The 21971-nt window shown below is 36.7% G+C and overlaps 1 protein-coding gene across 4 annotated transcripts in view; it reads right to left on the reverse strand.

Annotated features, from left to right (window-relative positions):
* Nucleotides 1-2579: 2579 nt before the first annotated feature.
* The window catches only part of POLQ (DNA polymerase theta), a 156973-nt gene continuing 137581 nt past the window's right edge, over nucleotides 2580-21971 (reverse strand). For 2 of the 4 annotated variants that reach the window (XM_045036999.1, XM_045037002.1), the window contains 4 exons: nucleotides 17356-17480; nucleotides 8079-8232; nucleotides 4948-5063; nucleotides 3235-4239 (listed from right to left, as the gene is read on the reverse strand). In XM_045036999.1, coding sequence (XP_044892934.1) covers nucleotides 4126-4239; nucleotides 4948-5063; nucleotides 8079-8232; nucleotides 17356-17480 — 509 coding nt within the window. In that variant the 3' untranslated portion in view covers nucleotides 3235-4125. Of the gene's footprint in view, nucleotides 2661-3234; nucleotides 4240-4947; nucleotides 5064-8078; nucleotides 8233-16975; nucleotides 17268-17355; nucleotides 17481-21971 lie in introns of those variants that run through there. The other 2 variants (XM_045037000.1, XM_045037001.1) reach the window with 2 other exon arrangements.

A 21971-nucleotide genomic window follows, 5' to 3' on the forward strand; every position in this document is an offset into this window, starting at 1 on the left:
ATAGGGAAAAAGCTCCTGACATTGGTCTTGGAAAAAATTTTTAATATGACACCTAAAACAACAAATCAAACCACATCAAACTAAAAACCTTCTGCACAGCAAAAGAAACAATCAACAAAATGAAAATATAACCTGTGAAATGAGAAAAAATACTTGTGAGTCATACATCTGCTAAGATGTTAATATCTAAAGCATATTAAAGCTTCTATAACTCAATAGCAAAAAGAAAAAAACAAACCCCGAAACCAAAAAACCAATCAAATTTAAAGAATGAGCAGAAGAACTGAATAGATATTTTTCCAAAGAAGATACACAAATGGCCAACAGATATATGAAAAGGTGCGTAAGATTAATCATCAGGGAAATACAAATCTAAACCACAGTGAGATAGTACCTCATACCCATTAGAATGGCTATCATGAAAAAGACAAGAACAAGTGTTGGCTAGGGTGTGGAGAAAAGGGAGCCCTTGTGACCTGTTGGTGGGATTGCAAACTGGTTCAGCCACTATAAAAAACAGTATGACATTTTTCCAAAAAATTAAGAATAGAACTACCATATGATCCAGCAATTCCACTTTTTGGTATTTACCTGAAGGAAATGAAGACACTTAACAAAAGAGATATCTGTAAACCCCTGTTAACATTATTTACAGCATTATTTACAATAGTCAAGACACAAAAACAACCTATGTGGCCATTGGTGGATGAATCCATAAAGAAGTTGTGGACTATATATTCAATGGAATATTTTTTAGTCATAAAAAGGAGGAAATTCTGCCATTTGAGACAACATGGATGGACCTTGAGGGCACTATGCTAAGTGCAATAAGTCAGACAGAGAAAGACAAATATTATATGTTCTCACTTATATATGGAATCTTTAAAAAACAAACTCAGAAAAAGAGATCAGAAATGTGGTTACCAGAGGCAGAGGGTAGGGGAAGGGTGCAATTGGATGAGGGTGATCAAAAGGTACAAACCTCAGTTACAAGATAAATAAGTACTGGGGATGTAATGTACAACATGATGACTATGGTTAACACTCTTAGACTGTATATTTGAAAGTTGCTAAGAGGGGTGCCTGGGTGGCTTAGTTGGTTAAGCAGCTAACTTTGGCTCAGGTCATGATCTCGCAGTTTGTGAGTTCAAGCCCTGCGTTGGGCTCTGTGCTGACAGTTTGGAGCCTGGAGCCTGCTTAGGATTCTGTGTCTCCATCTCTCTCCTCCCCTCCCCCGTTCACACTCTGTCTCTCTCAAAAATATATGAATGTTAAATATATATATACTTATATATATATATTTATATATGCAATATATATATTAAAGTTGCTAAGAGTAAATTCTAAAAGTTTATAGTCAAAAATATATGAATGTTTAATATATATATTAAAGTTGCTAAGAGTAAAGTCTAAAAGTTCTTATCACAAGGACCAAACCTTTATTTATTTATTTATTTATTTATTTATTTAGGTAACCAAATGAGATGATGGATGTTAACTTATTTAAAATTTTTGTTAAGCTTTATCTATTTTTGAGAGAGAGAGAGAGAGACAGAGCATGAGTCGGGGAGGAGCAGAGAGAGGGAGACAGAGACTGAAGCAGGCTCCAGGCTCTAAACTGTCAGCAAAGAGCCCAATGCGGGGCTCGAACTCACCAACCGCGAGATCATGACCTTAGCCGAAGTTGGACACCCAACCGACTGAGTCACCCAGGCACCCCGGATGTTAACTTATTTTGATAATCAGTTCACAATATGTGTCACTATGCTGTACACCTTAATCTTATACAATGCTCTGTCAATTATATCTCAATAAAACTGAAAAACAAACAAACACAGATTATTATCTTACACTTTTGCAAGTCAGAACTCCAATATGGTCTTATTGGGTTAAAATCAGGGAATTGGTAGGGCTATATCCCTTCTGGTGGTCGTAGAGGAGAATCCATTTCTATTCCATTGCCTCTTCCGGCTTCTAGAGACTGCCTGCATTCCTTGGCTCATGGACCCTTCCTCCATCCTTAAAGTCAGCAGTGCAACATCTTCAAATCTCAGTCTAACTCTGTTTCCATCTTCACAATCCTCCTCTTTGACCATCTGTCTTCCTCCTATAAGGAGCCTGTGTTTATACTGGAACCACCCAAATAATCTTCCCATTTCAAGATCTCTAACTTAATCACATCAGCAATGTCCCTTTTAACATGTAATATAACATGTTCATAGGTTTGAGGGGTTAGGATGGGGATGGGGGGGCATTCTGCTTACCACACTGCTCATCTATTGTTTACATAATGATTTGCGGACTGAAAAGTGACGTTTGAACTTTATGCAATTACTCAGTTATAATACCATGGTAACTAAAATTTGAGTTGTGTTATTAGGGGCACTAGTGTTACTTAAGTAAACTATGGTAAGTGGAATTTGTGCATAATTGAGTCATGCAAAGCAAGAACTGTTTGTTTTAAGTCCAGCTGATAAATCAAAAGGAAGAGAAAATGCATGTGACTACACATACGGAACAAATGCTGCAGAAAATCAGGTGGAGATGACCTATATATCCGCACTCATATTTAGAGAATACTCACAAGTAAACAGAATGAGCCTTCTCTTGTGCCGCATCTCAAGGTCATCTGAACAATGACAGCACTACCACTTTTCTCTCTGAGAAAGATGGTGGAAGTGAATACAGAAAAAACTCAAGAATAATGCTATAACTTCCCTCTTATCTGTGCCATCTCCTGCCCATTCCTTCTCACCCCCCAAAAGGCATATCTGAGTATTTTGTGTAATAGTATATTACACTTTGTTTGTAAAGCAACTGTCTTTTAAAAAATTCTAGTTAATAAATATAAAAGAGCTCTTCTGATAACTGATTAAGAATAAAAGAAACATTTCCTATGTGCACAGATGTTGTTGAACAAACTCAACAATGCAAATCCTAGAATAAATACTAGGAACACAGGTTTCAGATACTCTTACATAAACACAATTTTAAAAACTGAGAGGCACCTGGGTTGCTCAGCTGGTTAAGCATCCGACTTTGGCTCAGGTCCTGATCTCACAGTTCGTGAGTTCAAGCCCTGCGTCGGGCTCTGTGCTGACACTCAGAGCCTGGAGCCTGCTTCAGATTCTGTGTTTCCCTCTCTCTCTGTCCCTCCCCCTGCTTGCCCTCTGTCTCTCAAAAATACATAAAGGTTAAAAAAATTTTTTTGAATTAAAAATAAAACTACCGATATAAAGTTTCTTATAAATTCATTTTATTTCAACAGCAAAAAAGTCAGTTATACACCTCTGACTGATTATAAAAGATAATGTCTTCAGCATGGGTATTCTCACCATGCCACCAACACAGAAAGAGGCAGTAGGAGATGGATACAGGGGTGTCTTCTTTCTCTGGCAGTATTATATTAAACTGTAGTACAAACATCTGATTTTACAGAACAGGATGCCTCTTGAAGAGGTGTAGCTTATTTTATAATACCTAAGTATTGCAAACACATTCATTGAATGAACTGAGGAAGGAAAAGGAAGAAGAAATACCATTTCATGAAAATCCATTCCTAGACTGCACCCATATCGAGTCTACCTCTTTATAGAGTTCAGAATTTATTAGCCAATGCTGCGTAGAAATACAGCTCCACTAGTCTTAAGTTGATATTGGAGAAAAATCACCAGAATGCCTAAGCATGGGGGTATATAAGAAACCAAATCCCTATCTGCCAATGGTTCCTGCTGGTGTCTATATCACAAGTGTCTGCATCCTGGACAGAGCTGAAAATGCCCCAGAGACAGCGGTCATTGAGCCATCGAGCTCAACCAGACAGATGAGGACCCAAAGTGCTAAGTGCATGTTTCAGTCATGTGTTCTGAACCTGATTAGAGCCACACAGAACTATAAAAGGCAACTTCATACATTCTCTTTGAGAATAAATATAATTGTTAAACTTGGTATTTTGCCTCAAAATATTTTTTTATGCTGTAGAGAATAAACTCTGATATACATTTTGAAACTCTCACTAAAATTACTATCCCAAGTCCATCAAGATTTGAGAGTTGGTTTTCCTGAAATAGGTGAAAGGGTAAGTTGTACCTACACCAGGCTTCCCCAGAGGACTGAGCCATACAATTACACATCAAAGTCCTTCAGCTCTCCCCAGCTCGCACCTATTTTCACTTTCACTTTCAGTTTCACAGAAAGTTTTATGGCATTTTCCATTTCATTCTTGACAATCTGAGCTACCTACAAAGAAAAAGAAAAAAAAAAAAAAGAGGTTAACAAACTCTTCTCCCAAAGAATGTTTCCCAACCCACCCACTGAGGCGATAAGCCAGACTAGAGCTCTTCACCTCATGGTGCTTAAAACTCAAAATCCAAAAAGAGCCAGCCATCCCAAACTGGTCTGCATTGAAGAGCAGGGCTCTACCAGTTTCTTTGGGAATGCTAAGTTTTTAAACCCTCATGGCAGAGCTCCAAACTCTCATCTAACTTCTCCCAAAGAAAAACAGCCCTGCATCAAAAGTTTCTTTTAAAAGGAGTATGAAGGGCACCTGGTGGCTCAGTCAGTTGAGCATCTGACTCTTAATTTCAGCTCAGGTCATGATCCCAGGGTCGTGGGATGGATCCCTGAGTCGAGCTCTGCGTTAAGCATGGAGCTTGCTTAAGATTCATTCTCTCTCTCCCTCCCTCTCTCTCTCTCTTCACCCCTGCTCCTCTCCCCCTCTCACACACATACTCTCCCTCAAATTAAATAAATAAAAATAAAAATAAATAGGAGTATGAAACCGAGCACTCTTAGCTCTTTCTCAGCCCTTTAGGACTCAACATTTATATAGCTATATATATAGTCCCATCCTGGGACTAAGGAAGGATTCCAGAAATCTCATGCATCTTAACCTGATCTACAGCGTCTTAGCATTCTATGAAATGGACACAAACACTGCAAAAATACCTGAACAACATCCTCTTCTGCCACTTCATATAAGAGCTCATCATGGAGTTGAAGGATGAAGAAGCCTCCTCTGATCGGACAGAACATCCCTTGCAGTTTTCTTTTTGGTAACAATCCTGTGCCACGAAGAAAGGGATAAAACTGATCAGCGTGTCACTGTACCATAAAAGAATCGTTTTTTAGGGATTTTGAGAAACTCTGGGAATTTTTAATCAAGAGATTAAAACACATGAGATTTAGAACTACTAGGAAAATATCTACTTGCTGACTGCTGACCTATCAGGTAAACTCAAATCTCCATCAACTTCCTCCCATAAAGGAGGAATCTAACAGTCAGTAAACAGAGTTTGAAGAACTCTGCTCCAAATGCCATCTAATTTATTTCTTATAAAACAACCTACATCTTCACTTTCCATGGCACCCTCACTACCAACTCTGGTAATAGCACCAGAGTAGTATGGGCCCTGATCCATGCTCCAGGAAAGTGAACTGGTATTGTCATTAGGCAGTGTATTATAAGAAGAACATTTGCTGCCACATTTTTATGGCCAGAAGTGTCACTGTGGTAGAACTGGTGCTTTCCCAACTGGACCAAACACTGTAGACAAGTAATTCTAAACCTAGGGTTCAGATGAGGACTTCAGAGACTGTATGAATCCCTTGAAGTTATATGTAAGAGTCTATACCTGTACATTTTTCTGTGGAGATGATCTTTCAGTAGACTCTCAAAAGAACCTGTAACTCCACTATATCAGACTCAGTTACTATTTCCTAACAAGCTGAGCCTGGTGGTACAAATAATGTCCCAGTGATCACTAAGATAAGGTCCCACAATAATACCTTTAGAGTAACTGCCTTTAATCATTTGCCCATAGCTCACAGCAGTCCTTCCTTTCTGCCACCCCAATTTCCTACTGATCCTTCTAGGCAGCACAAACACTATCTTCCTCATATCTATCTCGTGCTTCTCTCAGAGAGGATTCTTTAGCTGTCACTGTCTGCAGCCCGAATTTTCTCACAGGTGGCTCTTAGAGGGTAAGAGAACAAAGGTAGATGAGGCTGTGGCAAGATGCTTCCATATCAGGGCTGCAAGGCTGTGCATCTAACTGAAATCTGCTCTGCCCCACTGGGCCCACTTATCTCACATCACTGGTTGTCAGGATGCTTTTCTGCTTTCCAGTCACCATACCTTCCTTCTCTTGATTTCTCCTAGTTATTTGGCTTCTGACTCTGAATGCTACGATCTCTCTGTTCCTGGTGTGGTCTGCTTCCTCAGGTTCAGCTCCCTTTGATCCCACTAACCTACCACTACTTTTAACCCAGCATGGCATCAGGATGTATCCTCAGGGACATACCCACATTGCTTTCCACCCACTCTAAAGGCTGTTGTTCTTGTCTATATCCTCATTCAGATACTGCATCACTCTGCTGTGAAGTTACAGAAATATTTCAGTCAGGAATCATATCTTCCCTTCTTTTCTTTAGATTTTAAATGTAAAGAGGTTGATAACTTTTACTCCCAAATCCTCTAAAGCACATAGTACAGTGTTATTCCCTAAGTAAGTTTAATCATATATTCTCTCTATAAAGACAGAGAGAATGTGTGTGTGGTGTGTGTGTGCAGTATGTGTGCACATTGACTCCCACACACAAAATGTTGAACGAGTAGCCTTAGATATATGGGGGAGAGAGAAGACAATAAAATTAACAATCCGCATTTGGTGGGCAAGTCTTTATGTATTTTTTGTATGTAGAAATGAACATCTTTATTATCTGTGTAACTGACTATATTATTCTCTATAACATATTTATACGTCTCTCCTAGAAATAGCAAATTCCATCCTCAACAGCTGATCTCACATTTTCTGCCCCATCTCCAATAGAACTGATTCTTCTCCTTTATGCCCAAAACCTTAACTTCTTCCCAGGAAAATTTAAAACTTGGCTGCAGTCATGGTTTGGTAATCTCAATCACACTGAAATGGTATTTAAAGCAAAAGTATGGACATGGGACAAACAGAGAAAGGAATCTACTTGTTAGAACAAGAAATAATCTATCCAAGCAACAAGGAGAGAACTTAGTAAAATAAGAACAAGAAGAGACAACAATACTGGCAAAGAAATGTTGTGATAAGGAAGTCAGCTCAGAATATATTCCCAGACTTGAGGGGCGCCTGGGTGGCGCAGTCGGTTAAGCGTCCGACTTCAGCCAGGTCATGATCTCGCGGTCTGTGAGTTCGAGCCCCGCGTCAGGCTCTGGGCTGATGGCTCAGAGCCTGGAGCCTGTTTCCGATTCTGTGTCTCCCTCTCTCTCTGCCCCTCCCCCGTTCATGCTCTGTCTCTCTCTGTCCCAAAAATAAATAAAAACGTTGAAAAAAAATTTTTTTAAAGAATATATTCCCAGACTTGAGAGAGAACATGGAAGGTGATGAATTGGAAAATCAACATATTCTTAAGGTGTTATCTAAGGACAAGAGGATCCCTAAGACACCTTCAAAGTATCTGCAAAGCCAAAATTATTTTCATAATAACACTCAGGTTATTTTCCTTTTCCAGCCTCCTTCTCTCATAAGTACAACAAAGGGACCAGTTATCCTGGATTTACCACTAAAAGTCCCATATCCTAGGAAACCCATCGGTCTCCCACAAACTGGGACATTATCACCCAAGACTATAGAGGGTTTTCCAGAGGTTACAGGGCAGGTGAGATTGCAACAAATCCAAATGTCTGAATCCAATGCAGAAATCCAAATGTCTTCTCTTAAGCCAGACATCAAAGAGACTTGCAGAAACGTAAATATCACCAATTTTCTTTTGTTCTAAAACATGTAGTTGTTTCTATGAAAATATATTACTTATGCTAACATGTAGTGAGTTTATTATTTGTTATTATTTTTAAACATTAATATATGTTTTTGAATTCCCTGTTTATATTTCTAATATGGTAAATATTACTATATATAACCTACATAAAGTTCTTTGGGACCCTTAGTAATTCTAAGAGTGTAAAAACATCATGAGATCAAAATGTATGAAAAATGCTGAGAATTAATATATAAAAATACTTCCCTTTGTCTTTTCTGATACCGTTAATCTTAATGTTACAGCAGGGTCCTCGTTTGTGAACAAACCTGTTCTGTCGCTTTGGAGCATACCCTCCCGATGACCATGGGATTTGAAGGTTGAGTGCAAGGTCTCTAATTGCTTCTGAATGTTAACTGTGGCTATTTTGACGATATCAGCTGCTGAACCTTGGACTGTTGTGTTGATGGCCTGACGCTCAGCCTATGAAAAAAGTAACAGGTGCTCCATTAGATATACCAACATTGTTTCATACCTGCTTTTAGTGTCCACAGATCAGTGCTCACATCTGTAACCAGACTGGAAATCTAGACCAAGATGTGACCTAAGACATCAACTATTAAACTGCATCTTAAGAATAGCAACTAGAATGATCCAGGGCTCTAGATTCTGGGCTATCGTCCCCATAAGAACAGACTAAACAGAAGAAGGTCAGATGGCTTCAGTTTAGAAATCTTCAACACTCAGAATCAAAAACTGCATTACACTTAAAATGTATTTAGCAACTCAAAATTATTTTATAAACATATATCATCAATGTTCTAGCTGTTCATTCTAAAAGACCTATTCCTTGAAAAGTAACTCCTCTTAATCTTAAACAGATATAAGTAGAATACATTCTTTGTGATGTGAGTTAGAATGTTCCAAGCACATTTCCCATATCAGTGGTTTGTTGGTCCTATGTAGGGTTTGGCCCCAGCAGGTCAGGAGCCCTCTGGTATGAATCACAGCTTTTTAATGAGCTGCTGGAGCTAATCATTAGCTGCTAGTAAAAATGCAGACCCTAGATTCCTAGATATTAAGTTAGAACTTACCCAAAACTCTTGCTACCACAGCTGCTAAAAGTGATGATCCTAAGGCAGCAGGGATGGACATCTGGTTTAATATCCAAAGTAGAACCTATCCATGAATACCATGCCTACTGTCCCAAAAGGTCTCAGAAAGTGGGAAGGGTCTACACACTGGACGGATCTATGTAACTTGAGATGTATTCTCTAGTTCCCTGTTACCTGGACTACAACCAACTCCTAGTATAGTAAATACCTATTAAAGAGATAGACTTTTTTTTAATGTTTATTCATTTTTGAGAGAGAGCATGAGTAGGGGAGGGCCAGACAGAGGGGGCAACAGAGGATCTGAAGCAGGTTCTGAGCTGACAGCAGCAAGACCAATTCAGGGCTTGACCTGATGAGCCACGAGATCATGACCTGAGCCAAAATCAGATGCTCAACCAATTGAGCCACCCAGGTGTCCCTAAACATTTTTTTAAATTATTTTTTCATCAGATGCTGACAAATCCACTCTAAACCCATTCAGTTGTCATTGCTTTAAGAATGATTAAATTTCAGAGTTCTACTGACTCCTCTCCTCTGTGTAGTGGACTGTGTTATTGTTGCTATTACTTGCTGCCCCACCCAATGCCATATAATTTCAAGTGTTGTTCACTCTAAACTGTTGACCTTGATTTATTTTGCTGAATGAAATGTGACTAAAATTGACATAAGCCCCATCTAAGGAGTTTTAAGAGCTACCCAACATTGTCACACACACACACACACACACACACACACACACACACACACACACACAAAGGCTTATTATCCCAGAGACTTTTCCTTCATTCTGAATTCCAGAATGAAGAAAATATGGAGTAAAGCCACAGTCAACCAAGAGCTTAAGTCTAGAGTGAATTAAAAATAAAGCTTCTTATTATAAGCCATTGAAATTTTTGGGTGGTTTTTACTGTGACATAAGCAAGCATAAAAATAAAACTAAGATATATAATTCACTCCCATGATATTATACTTCCCTGATTCTCTTCTAAAATAAAAAAAAAACTTGGCAGTCTTCGGCTTTGTGTCTTAACAATCTCAGTCCCCTCATGACCAAGGTTTTCTCATGTACATAAAAAATATAGGTTTCTGGTAATAGGAGATTAGTCCATTAGGACAAACCCTCCCACTGATAACAACCAGAAAAGCTGCATGGAGAACACCTCTTTGAATCAGATGATCAAAAAGGAAATGAAAAATTATAGAACCTAGAGAGCTAAGAGAGAAAGAAAACCCTGGCGTTGGAGGCCACCATTTCTCTCAGGGACATCAACAGTTTCCAGAAGAGGCAGCTGAAAGAATCTTTGAGCAGAGCTTAATGGTTTTGAGGGGTCTGGGGAACAAACAAGGGTCATGAAGTAGGAGGGCTAGTAAACCATCAACTTGCCACTTCAAAACTAACACCCTAAGAAAAAGATAAATTAGAAATAGTCTGGTCTTAACATCCTTGCTTCAAATCATTTCTATTCCTGAAATTAGATCAAAGTAACCCTATATTGTTGGTCATTCTAATCTCCTGCCAAAAGCAAATATAAATCTTCTGAATAAAAGTAACATGATCATACAAGTTTCAAATTATACCCACAGTCATTCATAAACAACATTTGACACTCAATAAAAAGTCACCAGGACAAAAAGGAGTTGAGACAATATAACTATTTTTGTAGAAAACTAAGAAAAACAAAGGGCAATAGGAACAGACCACAGGGATACAAGTTCAAGACTTTAATTATACTATAAACCATTATCAAATTTATTAGACTATAAAGCAAAGTAAAATATATTCAAGAAAATAAAAGATGAAATTGAATATTTCAGCAAAAAGTCAAATACCATAAAATAAGAGCAGAATGGAAACTCTATAACTGAAAAATAAAAATAACAAAACTTACTACAGCTTTGAAGTATTATCTTGAAATCTGGGATTGTGATACTTCCAGCTTGGTTCTTCTTTTGCAAGATTGCTTTAGCTATGTGGGGTCTTTTGTGGTTCCACACAAATTTTAGGATTATTTAGATCTGTGAAAAATGCTGTTAATATTTTGACAGGGATTGCATTGATCTGTAGATTGCTTTGAGTCGTATGGACATTTTAACAATATCTGTTCTTACAATCCATGAGCATGAAATATCTTTCCATTTGTTTGTATCATCTTCAATTTCTTTCATCAACATTTTACAATTTTCAGAGTAAAGGTCTTTCATCTCCTTGGTTTAGTTTATTTTTAGGTATTTTATTATTTTTAGTGTAGTTGTAAATGGGATTATTTCCTTAATTTCTCTTTGTGTTACTTCATTGTTAGTGTATTGAAATGCAACAGATTGCTGTACATTAGTTTTGTATCTTGTGACTTCACTGAATTCATTTAACAGTTCCAGTACTTTTTTGGTGGAGTCTTTATAGTTTTCTATACACAGTATCATGTGATCTGCAAATAAGTTTTACTTCTTCCTTACCAATTTGGATGACTTTTATTTCTTTTTCTTGTCTGATTGCTGTGGCTAAGACTTCTAGTACTATGTTGAATAAAAGCGGTGAGAGTGGGCATCCTTGTTTTGTTCCTAATCTTAGAGGAAGAGTTCTCAGTTTTTCACCATTGAGTATGATGCTAGCTGTGGGTTTTTTCCACACATGGCTTTTATTATGCTGAGGTAAGTTCCCTCTAAATCCACTTTGTTGACAGTTTTTATTATGAATTGATGTTGCATTTTGTCAAAAAGACAAGAACAAGCATTGCTGAGAATGTGGAGAAAAAGGAATCCTCATGCACTGTTGGTGGGAATGCAAAATAGTGCAGCCACTGTGGAAAAGAGTATGGAGATTCCTCAAAACAACTAAAAATTGAACTACCATATAATCCAGTAATTCCACTACTGGGTATTTACCAAATGAAAACAAAAACACTAATTCAAAAAGATGTATGGACCCTTATGTTTATTGCAGGATTATTTACAATAGCCGACATATGGAAGCAATCCAAGTGTCCATCCATAGTTGAATGGATAAAGAAGATGTGGTAATGTATACAATAGAATATCACTTAGCCATAAAAAAGAAGAATGAAATCTTGCCATTTGCAACAACATAGATGGACCTAGAGGGTATAATACAAGGTGAAATAAGTGAATCAGAGAAAGACAAATACTGTATGATTTTACCCATATGTGGAATTTAAGAAACAAAACAAAGAAAAATCAGAACAAACTGGTGGTTGCCAGGGGCGGAGGGGAGGGTGTGAGGATGAAATACATAAAGGGGATTAAGAGTACACTTAGGTTGATGAGCACTGAGAAATGCATAGAATTGTTGAATCATTATATCATACACCTGAGACTAATATAATACTATATATTAATTATACTCCAACTAAAAAAAAAAAAATCAATCTGAGCCAGGAAAAAAAAAAAAACAGAACTTAAAGCACTTAAATAGTATCTTCCCTGTAGTTGGGTGTGTGTGTATGGAAGGGTGGGGGGAGGGGGATGGTATTGATGTGGAGGGAGGATAAAGAAGCCTTATGGAGTTGTGGAAAAGTTCTATATCACTTTGAACAGAAAAGCTTAATAGTTGGGTTCAATAGCAAATTAAAAATCAGTAAATTGAAAGATAAGTTTGAAGAAAAATCCAGAATTTAGCATGATGAAATATAAACATGGAAAGAGCCAAACAGAGGAAATGAAACATGAGGAATTTTTAAAAAAGGTTTAAAATTTTTATAATAGGAGTCCCAGAAAGAGAGGGGAGAATGTAATGAAGCAATAATTAAAGAAGAAATCACTAAAAATCTTCTAAAATCAACAAAAGATATCAAGCCACAGATTGAAAAAGTCCTAACACTCTTAATGGATCAATCAAACACACATATCCACAGAGAAACACGTAAATTAAAAACACACACGCAATTTAGGTTTATCACAGAAAATCTACTGTAAACCAGACAGAAAGAAAAATATTGTATGGAAATCAACCTAGAGAAGAAAGGCATATTACATCAAAGACAGTTAGACCAGGGCTGAGCAAATTACAGCCTGCAGGCCAAATGTGGCCTAGCTTCTATTTCTGTAAATAAAGTTTTATTGGAACACAACCACACAGTCACCCATTTATGTATTGTCTATGACTATATTTGCACTACAAGAGCAGAAGTGAGCAGGTATGACAGAACCTCTATGCCCTGCATGCAAATATATAAGGGAGCTTACTTTATCTGACAAAGGTACTAATAAACCTTAAGGAAAGTTCTACATAGCAGTGAATGTTTAAAATTCCCCTCTGAGATCAGAAAAGAGGTAAAGATGCTCACTATCACTACTTGTTTTCAACACTGTCCTGGCTTATAAGTCAAACAAAAGTGATAAAAGGAACAAAGTTTAGAAAAGTAGTTATAAAAACTACTTTGCAGATAATAATTGGGAAGATAGAGTTTCTAAAAGTATCTACAGATAAATTATTAGAATTAGTAATTACAATATTTGCAAGGCTTCTAGACAAAAGAACAACAATAAAAACAACTATTTCTATGTACCAGCAACAAAGGCTTAGAAAATGTAAAAAAGGAAGGAAAAGAGCAAAAATAGATACAACTTGCAACAGCATCAAAAAGTTTCAAATACCTAGATAAATCTAGTTCCCCAAAATTATACATTGAGAGAATTTAAAAACTACAGACCTAAATAAATGGACAGATATATCATGTTCATGGGCTGGAAAACTGAAGTGTATAAATATATCCATCAAGCTCATCTTGATCTATGAACTCGAGGCAATCTCAAAAAAATCCCAACAGGATTTTGTGTTTATATAGAAATTTACAAGCTGCTTGTGCAAGTTATATGGAAATGCAGAGAACCAAGAAAAGGCAAAGCTGCATCATTAAGACGGTGTGGCACTGTCCAAAGGATGAACAAATACAACAGACAAAAATAATGTGTCCAAAAACAGACACATCCATATATAGAAATTTCATTTGTGGCAAAGGTGGCACTGAAGAACAGAAGGGGGAAAGCTCCGTTTTCCCAATAAATAGTTAGGGACAACTGTATATCCTTGAGGTGAGGGGAGATGGAAGACCTTGACCCTCAGTCTCTCATAATACATCAAAACCAATTTCTGGTTGATTGTAGATATAAATGTATATGGCAAAACCAAAAGTTCCTAGCGAAAATTATCTTGACTTTGGGGTAGTGAAAGCTTTCTTAAACAGATCAAGGAAAGCACTATAATAATATAAAAGACTGATAAGTCCATGTAACCAAAGGGCTCATATCTGGAATATATAAAGGACTCTCATAAATCAGTTAAAAGAGAGAGAACTCAAAACAAATAAACAAACAAAGACAAAAGATTTAAACAGACCCTCCACAAAAGAAGACATCCAAATAGCCATAAACAAAAAAGGAGCTAAACATCATTAGTCATCAGAAAAAGGCAAATTGAAAGCACAATGAGGTACCATTACACAGTTACCAGAATAGCTAAAAGTAAAAAGACCAATGATATCAACCAAGGCAAGAATGTAGATAAACAGAGCTGGTGGCAACGTTAATGGGGATAACTGCTCTGTAAAACTGTTAGGCAGTATATACTAAAGTATAAATGTGTTTAATCTATGACTCACCAGTTCCACTCTAAAAGTAATGAAATTAGGTACATATGTTCACCAAAAGACATATGTGAGAATGTTCATAGCAGCTTTATTAATGATAGGCAAAACCTGGAAAGAGTCCAAATGTCTGCCAATGGAGAAATGAAATGTTAGAATGGATAAACTGTTGGTATGTTTCTACTATATCAGCTAAATAAAAACATGAACTATAGCTGCACATGAAACTCATGAATCTCACAGACCTATATTTGAATGAAAAAAGTCAGATCCAAGAGTACATATGGTACAATTGCATTTAAATAAAAATCAAGTTCATACAAGTCTAACCTGTAGTTTTATGTGTGTGCTGGGGTGGGAGGTGGACAGTACTGATTTGGAGGGAATAAAGAAGCCTTCTAGGGTGTTGGAAAAGTTCCATATCATGACAGGACGGTGGTTATATGGGTATAAACATGTAAAACTTTACATGTTAAGATTTGTACCCTTTACTACACATGTTATTTCTCAATTAAAATTTAAAGGCTAATCCAAATTATTACCCTCTCCTCATCTAAAGTTACTAGTAAGAATGAAAAGGCAAGATACAGTGTGGAAGAGACTATTTTCCCAACATGTAATCAATATGTCTTTCCTACATATAAGAAAAAGACAGACAACTCAACAACAACAACAAAAAAAAAAAATGAAAAAGAAGACTTGAAAAACCACTTTTCCAAGAAAGAATTAAGTAATGGCTAATAAATATTTGTTAAGTTACTTACCTCATTAGTATTCAAGGAAATGCAAAGTAAAACTACAAGATACTACCTTAAACACAACAGAATAGCTAAAATTATATCACCTTAATAGCAAATGTTGGCAAGAACACAGAGCAGTGAGAACTTGCACACACTTCTGAAAGGAGGACAGATTGCTGCAACCACCATCAAAAACAATTTGGCTTTATCTACTAAAGTTGAAGATAAGCAGCAATTCTAAGACTAGTTCTTTACCAAACATAAATGGAAAAATATGTGCACCAAGAACCTTGGACAAGAATTTTCAAATCAGCAATATCCATAATAACTCCAAACTGGAAACCTAAATTCCCATCAATGGAAAAATGGATAAACTGTGGTATAATCATAAAGATACTATCATAAAGTAAAACAGCTACCTTTATGTAAGACGACATGAATGACTCGCCTATGCAGTTTTGAGTGAAAGAAGCTATAGGCAGAAGAATACATACATATGATGTACATAGAGATCAAAAATATATAAAACTATAGGGCTAGATTATGATAGTGATTATTTCTGGGAGGCAGTGGGTAGTGAGTAGGAGTCATCAAGGGACCTTCTAAGGTGCTGACAATATTCTATTTCACTTGAGTGGTAGTTACACAGGTGTAGTTCTGTGATAATTTACTAAAATTTACATTTGTTTCCTGTACTTTCTCTATGTATATTTTTCAATACAATAAAATTTTAAACAAAAAGTGAAGTCAAACCAAAGCAAACCAAAAATTAAATCTGGTTATATCTATTCGTAATTCTGAGCGTTGGAATTTTCTTGTTTCTCAGCAACAACATAATGAATCAGAACTTTAACTCCTAAGGATTTGGCATGTAAAGTCTTACCCTCACATCTTTAGGTACAAAAATATTAGTTTTCAAAAACTTGTATGGTTGATTTACATCAATAAATCTATCCGCCATTTTTAATCATGTAAATCCCAAGAAATATAACTCCTGTTAGATCAAGTCTAAAATTTTCAGCCTGCCATTAAAGCCTTCCACTAGCTGGCTCCATCTGACCAGTAGAAAATTATCTACTCCTAAGGGACAACTCATTTAGAGAGATGGTAAAAGCCTGATAAATATTTGATGTCTGTGTATATGGTAGGCTACAGAGTGAAGAAGTAACAAAAAGCCATCTATTCTTCCACGGTCCTTAAGAACATTAGTGCTCTGAAGGTTTCTAGCTCCAGACAGAAGTCTAGCACTGTGGGGGGGCTGGGTATTTTCATTACATACAATGTATAGTGGGCACTGACATGCAGAAGTATTGGAGAAGATAAAATATAACCAGTTGAAATAGGAAGATGTGGACTATAATAGAAATTTAAATGTTCAGATGTATAGAATACTTCTGTGGTTCCCAAAGATTTCAGAGACTTTAAATCATAATTTTAGTAAATACCATCAATAAATATTTTAAATGGTGTTAAAAATAGCCTTTTTCAATATTTTGAATATCCTAATAACTTTAGGTGAGCCAGTGTTATTAAAATAAATAAACAAGGGGAGCCTGGGTGGCTCAATCGGTTAAGTGTCTAACTTAATTTCTGCTCAGGACATGATGGGGCTTTCTGCTAGGCATGGAACCTGCTTAAGATTCAATCTCTCCCTCTCCTTCTGCCTCTTCACTGCATGTGTGCATGTGTGCTATCACTCTCTCTATCAAAAAAATAAAAAAATAAAAAAATAAACAAGTAGAATGAGCCAAAAATGAATGAACCACAATTTAATGATGGGCTAATCTGAAAAAATCAGAAACTGTGTGTGATATGACAAATTGGTATACAATATCTGAAACAAAGAACAATTAGCAAATGTAAGAATTACATTTATAATTTATTATCAAAACTAAAAAATTAACTGGCTTACTGAAACAGAACGTCTTTAAAGTATTTGAAGTCTTATTAAGTGAACTCATATTTACATTGGTCTGTAAGGACTACATTCAGCAAATACTGGCATGTGCATTATTTCAAAGTCCTTAGTGAAACAGAAGATCCAATTAATAGGCTACTGATTCCTAAAAGGAAATAGCAGTGTTTAGTCTTGGTTGAAAAGTATATGTCATTAAAATATTAAGTTAAAAATCCAGAGAAATCTCAACATACGTGAGCTTTATGATAAGGGTTGTTGTCGTTGATTCCTGGTAAATATCTACGTCTTCCCAAAATGGTCTGAACAAATCCATCTCTTTTACAGTTCTTCACTGTCTCTCTCATGAAATGATTAATCCCTACAAAGAAAATACAAAAATAATTATAACCAAAGTCCATTCTTTTTTTTATTTTTTTTTTTAATTTTTTTTTTCAACGTTTATTTATTTTTGGGACAGAGAGAGACAGAGCATGAACGGGGGAGGGGCAGAGAGAGAGGGAGACACAGAATCAGAAACAGGCTCCAGGCTCTGAGCCATCAGCCCAGAGCCCGACGCGGGGCTCGAACTCACGGACCGCGAGATCGTGACCTGGCTGAAGTCTGACGCTTAACCGACTGCGCCACCCAGGCGCCCCAACCAAAGTCCATTCTTAATCTCATTCACTAGCTTCAATATAATGAAATATACCAAAACCCCACCATGATTCTTAACACTATATCATATCATCAAATCTTTGCATATAAACTTTCATTCACTTTTTGTAGACTCAGAAAGTTAGGAACAAAATGACTTTAGAACTCACATAATCAAGAAACCCAAAGCAGGAGGCATCACAATCCCAGATTTCAAGCTATACTACAAAGCTGTAATCATCAAGACAATATGGTACTGGAACAAGAACAGACACTCAGATCAATGGAACAGAATAGAGAACCCAGCAATGGACTCACAAACGTATGGCCAACTAATCTTTGACAAAGCAGGAAAGAATATCCAATGGAATAAAGACAGTCTCTTCAGCAAGTGGTGCTGGGAAAACTGGACAGTGACATGCAGAATGATCCTGGACCACTTTCTTAAACCAGACAAAAAAATAAACTCAAAATGGATGTAAGACCTAAATGTAAAACAGGAAGCCATCAAAATCCTCAAGGAGAAATCAGGCAAAAACCTCTTTGATCTTGGCCACAGCAACTTCTTACTCAACATGTCTCCAGAGGCAAGGGAAACAAAAGCAAAAATGAACTACTGGGACCCCATCAAAATAAAAAGCTTCTGCACAGCGAAGGAAACAATCAGCAAAACTAAAACACAACCAACAGAATGGGAGAAGATATTTGCAAATGACATATCAGATAAAGGGTTAGTATCCAAAATCTACAAAGAACTTATCAAACTCAACACCCAAAAAACAAATAATCCAGTGAAGAAATGGGCAAAAGACACGAATAGACACTTCTCCAAAGAAGACATCCAGATGGCCAATTGACACATGAAAAAATGCTCAATATCACTCATCATCAGGGAAATACAAATCAAAACCACAATGAGATACCACCTCACAACTCTCAGAATGGCTAACATTAACAACTCAGGCAACAACAGGTGTTGGCAAGGATGCGGAGAAAGAGGATCTCTTTTGCATTGCTGATGGGAATGCAAGCTGGTGTAGCCACTCTGGAAAACAGTATGGAGTTTCCTCAAAAAATTAAAAATAGAACTACCTTACAACCCAGCAATTGCACTACTAGGCATTTATCCAAGGGATACAGGTGTGCAGTTGTGCAGGGACACATGCACCCCCATGTTTATAGCAGTACTATCAATAATAGCTAAAGTATGGAAAGAGCCCAAATGTCCGTTGATGGATTAATGGAAAAGAAAATGTATTATATACAATGGAGTATTACTTGGCAATCAAAAAGAATGAAATCTTGCCATTTGCAACTACGTGGATGGAACTGCAGGGTATTATGCTAAGTGAAATTAGTCAGAGAAAGACAAAAATCATATGACTTTACTCATATGAGGACTTTAAGAGACAAAACAGATGAACATAAGGGAAGGGAAACAAAAAAAAAACAGGGAGGGGGACAAAACAGAAGAGACTCTTAAGTATGGAGAACAAACTGAGGGTTACTTGAGGAGTTGTGGGAGGGGGGGATGGGCTAAATGGTAAGGGGCACCAAGGAATCTACTCCTGAAATCATTGTTGCACTATATGCTAATTTGGATGTAAATTAAAAAAAAAAAAAATTAAATTAAAAAAAAAAAAAGAACTAACATAATCAGGGCACCTGGGTGGCTCAGTTGGTTAAGCATTTGACTCTTGATTTCAGCTCAGGTCATGAGCTCACCATTCGTGAGTTTGAGCCCTACATTGGGCTCTGCGCTGACAGCACAAGCCTGCTTGGTATTCTCCCTCTCTCCCTCTCTCTTTGCCCTTCCCCCACGCTTGCTCACTGTCTCAAAATAAACATTAAAAAAAAAAAAAAAGAAAGAGATGACATAATCTAACTCTATCACCAACAAAAAATATGAAACCAAACTCCAGAACAGAGCAGGTACTAAAACCTAGGATCTTAAGACTATTCCATGCTACTTTTCATCAGCTTCTTCTGCTCTTTCTGGTTGTGTTAATCAATCCTCTTTTACTGTTTGGTCTTATCACTTCCAGGCTTAAAACATTCTAATAGCTCCTTGTTAGCATCTAAGCTACAATCAAAATAGGACCTAAATGAAATTAATACAAGAATAATAAAAACTTCATTAGGAGTATATACGACTCACTTCTTACAATTTAAAAAAATATGTATGGTGTACTTTTCAAACACATTCATATTCCCTATACCAGGATTCATCCTCTGCTATATAGGCTCATTATTACATCTTACAGATCTCCAGATTGAATTTGCTGCTCCAGGTAGGCCAACTGTTCATTCATATTTCTGAGCTAGAGAGGTCTTCTCTCCTCAACATCCTTTCTCCGTGCTATTTAAAACACAATCAGGTATACAGACTGTGCTGATATATCTTTATTCATACATACAATCTCTGCTTTCTCACAGCTCTGCTTATCTTAAATAATTAACATTAAAGTCTCCTAACTAAAACCCCTCATCTGAAGATTTCTGCTGTGTGGCTGGTACAAGAGAGACATTTGAGGGGACTGTGGGTGAAAGGAAGGGATAAAATCCTGCCAAGTGAAGCTGTTGGTGATATTCGACCACCAGCATAAGAATTTCAGAAAGCAGTGAGGCTCTCCCCTTTTCCTCTTTAAGAATTACTATGGTATTGTTGAGTGAAGAGCAAAAAAAAAGGATAAGACTGAAGACACTGCACCTGTACAAATTCTCTTAACTGACTCCTGTCAGAGGCTCTCAAATATTCAGAGATGGAAAGAACTACTTTAAAAAAAACCAAACAAGCAAAGGGGAAAAAAAGAGAGAGGCAAGTCAAGAAGCAGACACTTAGCTATAGAGAACAAACTGATGGTTACCAGAGGGTAGGTGAATGTAGGGATGGGTTAAATAGGTGATAGGGATTAAGGAGTGCACTTGCCATGATGAGCACAGGGTGATGTATGGAAGTGTTGAATCACTGTACTGTATACCTAAAATTAATCTAACACTATGTGTTAGCCAACTGAAATTTAAATAAAAATTTTAAAAAATCAGTTTTGAGGTATAGTTTATATACAGTAGAAGGAACCCACTTAATTTTTTAAATTTGTATATTAATTTTATTTCATTTTATTTTATTTTAATTTACATCCAAGTTAGTCAGCATATAGTGCAACAATGATTTCAGGAGTAGAATCCAGCGATTCATCACCTACATATAACACCCAGTGCTCATCCCAACAAGTGTCCTCCTTAATGCCCTTGTCCATTTAGCACACCCCCGCAACCCAAAACCCCTCCAACAACCCTCAGTTTGTTCTCTGTATTTAAGAGTCTCTTATGTTTTGTCCCTCTCCCTGTTTTTATATTATTTTTGCTTCTCTTCCAAATATGTTTCTCTTCCAGATATGTTCATCTGTTTTGTATCTTAAATTCCACATATGAGTGAAGTCATGATATTTGTCTTTCTTTGACTAATTTTACTTAGCATAATACACTCTAGTTCCATCCACATTGTTGCAAATTCTTTTTGATCACCGAGTAATATTCCAGTGTGTGTGTGTGTGTGTGTGTGTGTGTGTGTGTATATACACACTACATCTTCGTTATCCATTCATCAGTCAGTGGACAGTTGGGCTCTTTCCACACTGGCTATTGTCGCTAGCACTGCTATAAACATTGGAGTGCATGTGCCCAGAAGGAACGCACTTTAGGTGAACAGTTGGATGTATTTTAACAAATGAATGCACACTACAAGATATGAAACATTTATATCACCTTTATAGTTAGATCCCCATTATCAGCCAAAAAACTCATTGATCTGCTTTATGATACCATATCTTGGTTTTTCATATTCTTAAAAATTCATAAAAATTGAATTGTATTGTATGTTCTCATTTGAATTTGCCTTCTTTTGCTAAATAGTATTCCATTGCAGAGATATACCAAAATTTGTTTATCCATGATCCTGTTCATAGACAATTTGGTTGTTAGGAATAAAACTGCTATAACATTCACATAGCAGTCTTTCTCTTGCTGTTTTTATTTTTCTTGGGCAAATACCCAATAGTAGAATTGCCAGATCACATAATTATCAGTATGTTTAACTATGAAAGAGCCATACTGTTTTCCATAGTGGTTGTACCATTTGACAATCCTACCAGCAATGTAAAAGGGATACAGTGTTTTTAATTTTAGCCATTGTAGTGTTTTTGTAATGCTGTCT

This window comes from Felis catus, chromosome C2 (genome assembly GCF_018350175.1).
Source record: "Felis catus isolate Fca126 chromosome C2, F.catus_Fca126_mat1.0, whole genome shotgun sequence".
Classification (NCBI taxonomy): domain Eukaryota; kingdom Metazoa; phylum Chordata; class Mammalia; order Carnivora; family Felidae; genus Felis; species Felis catus.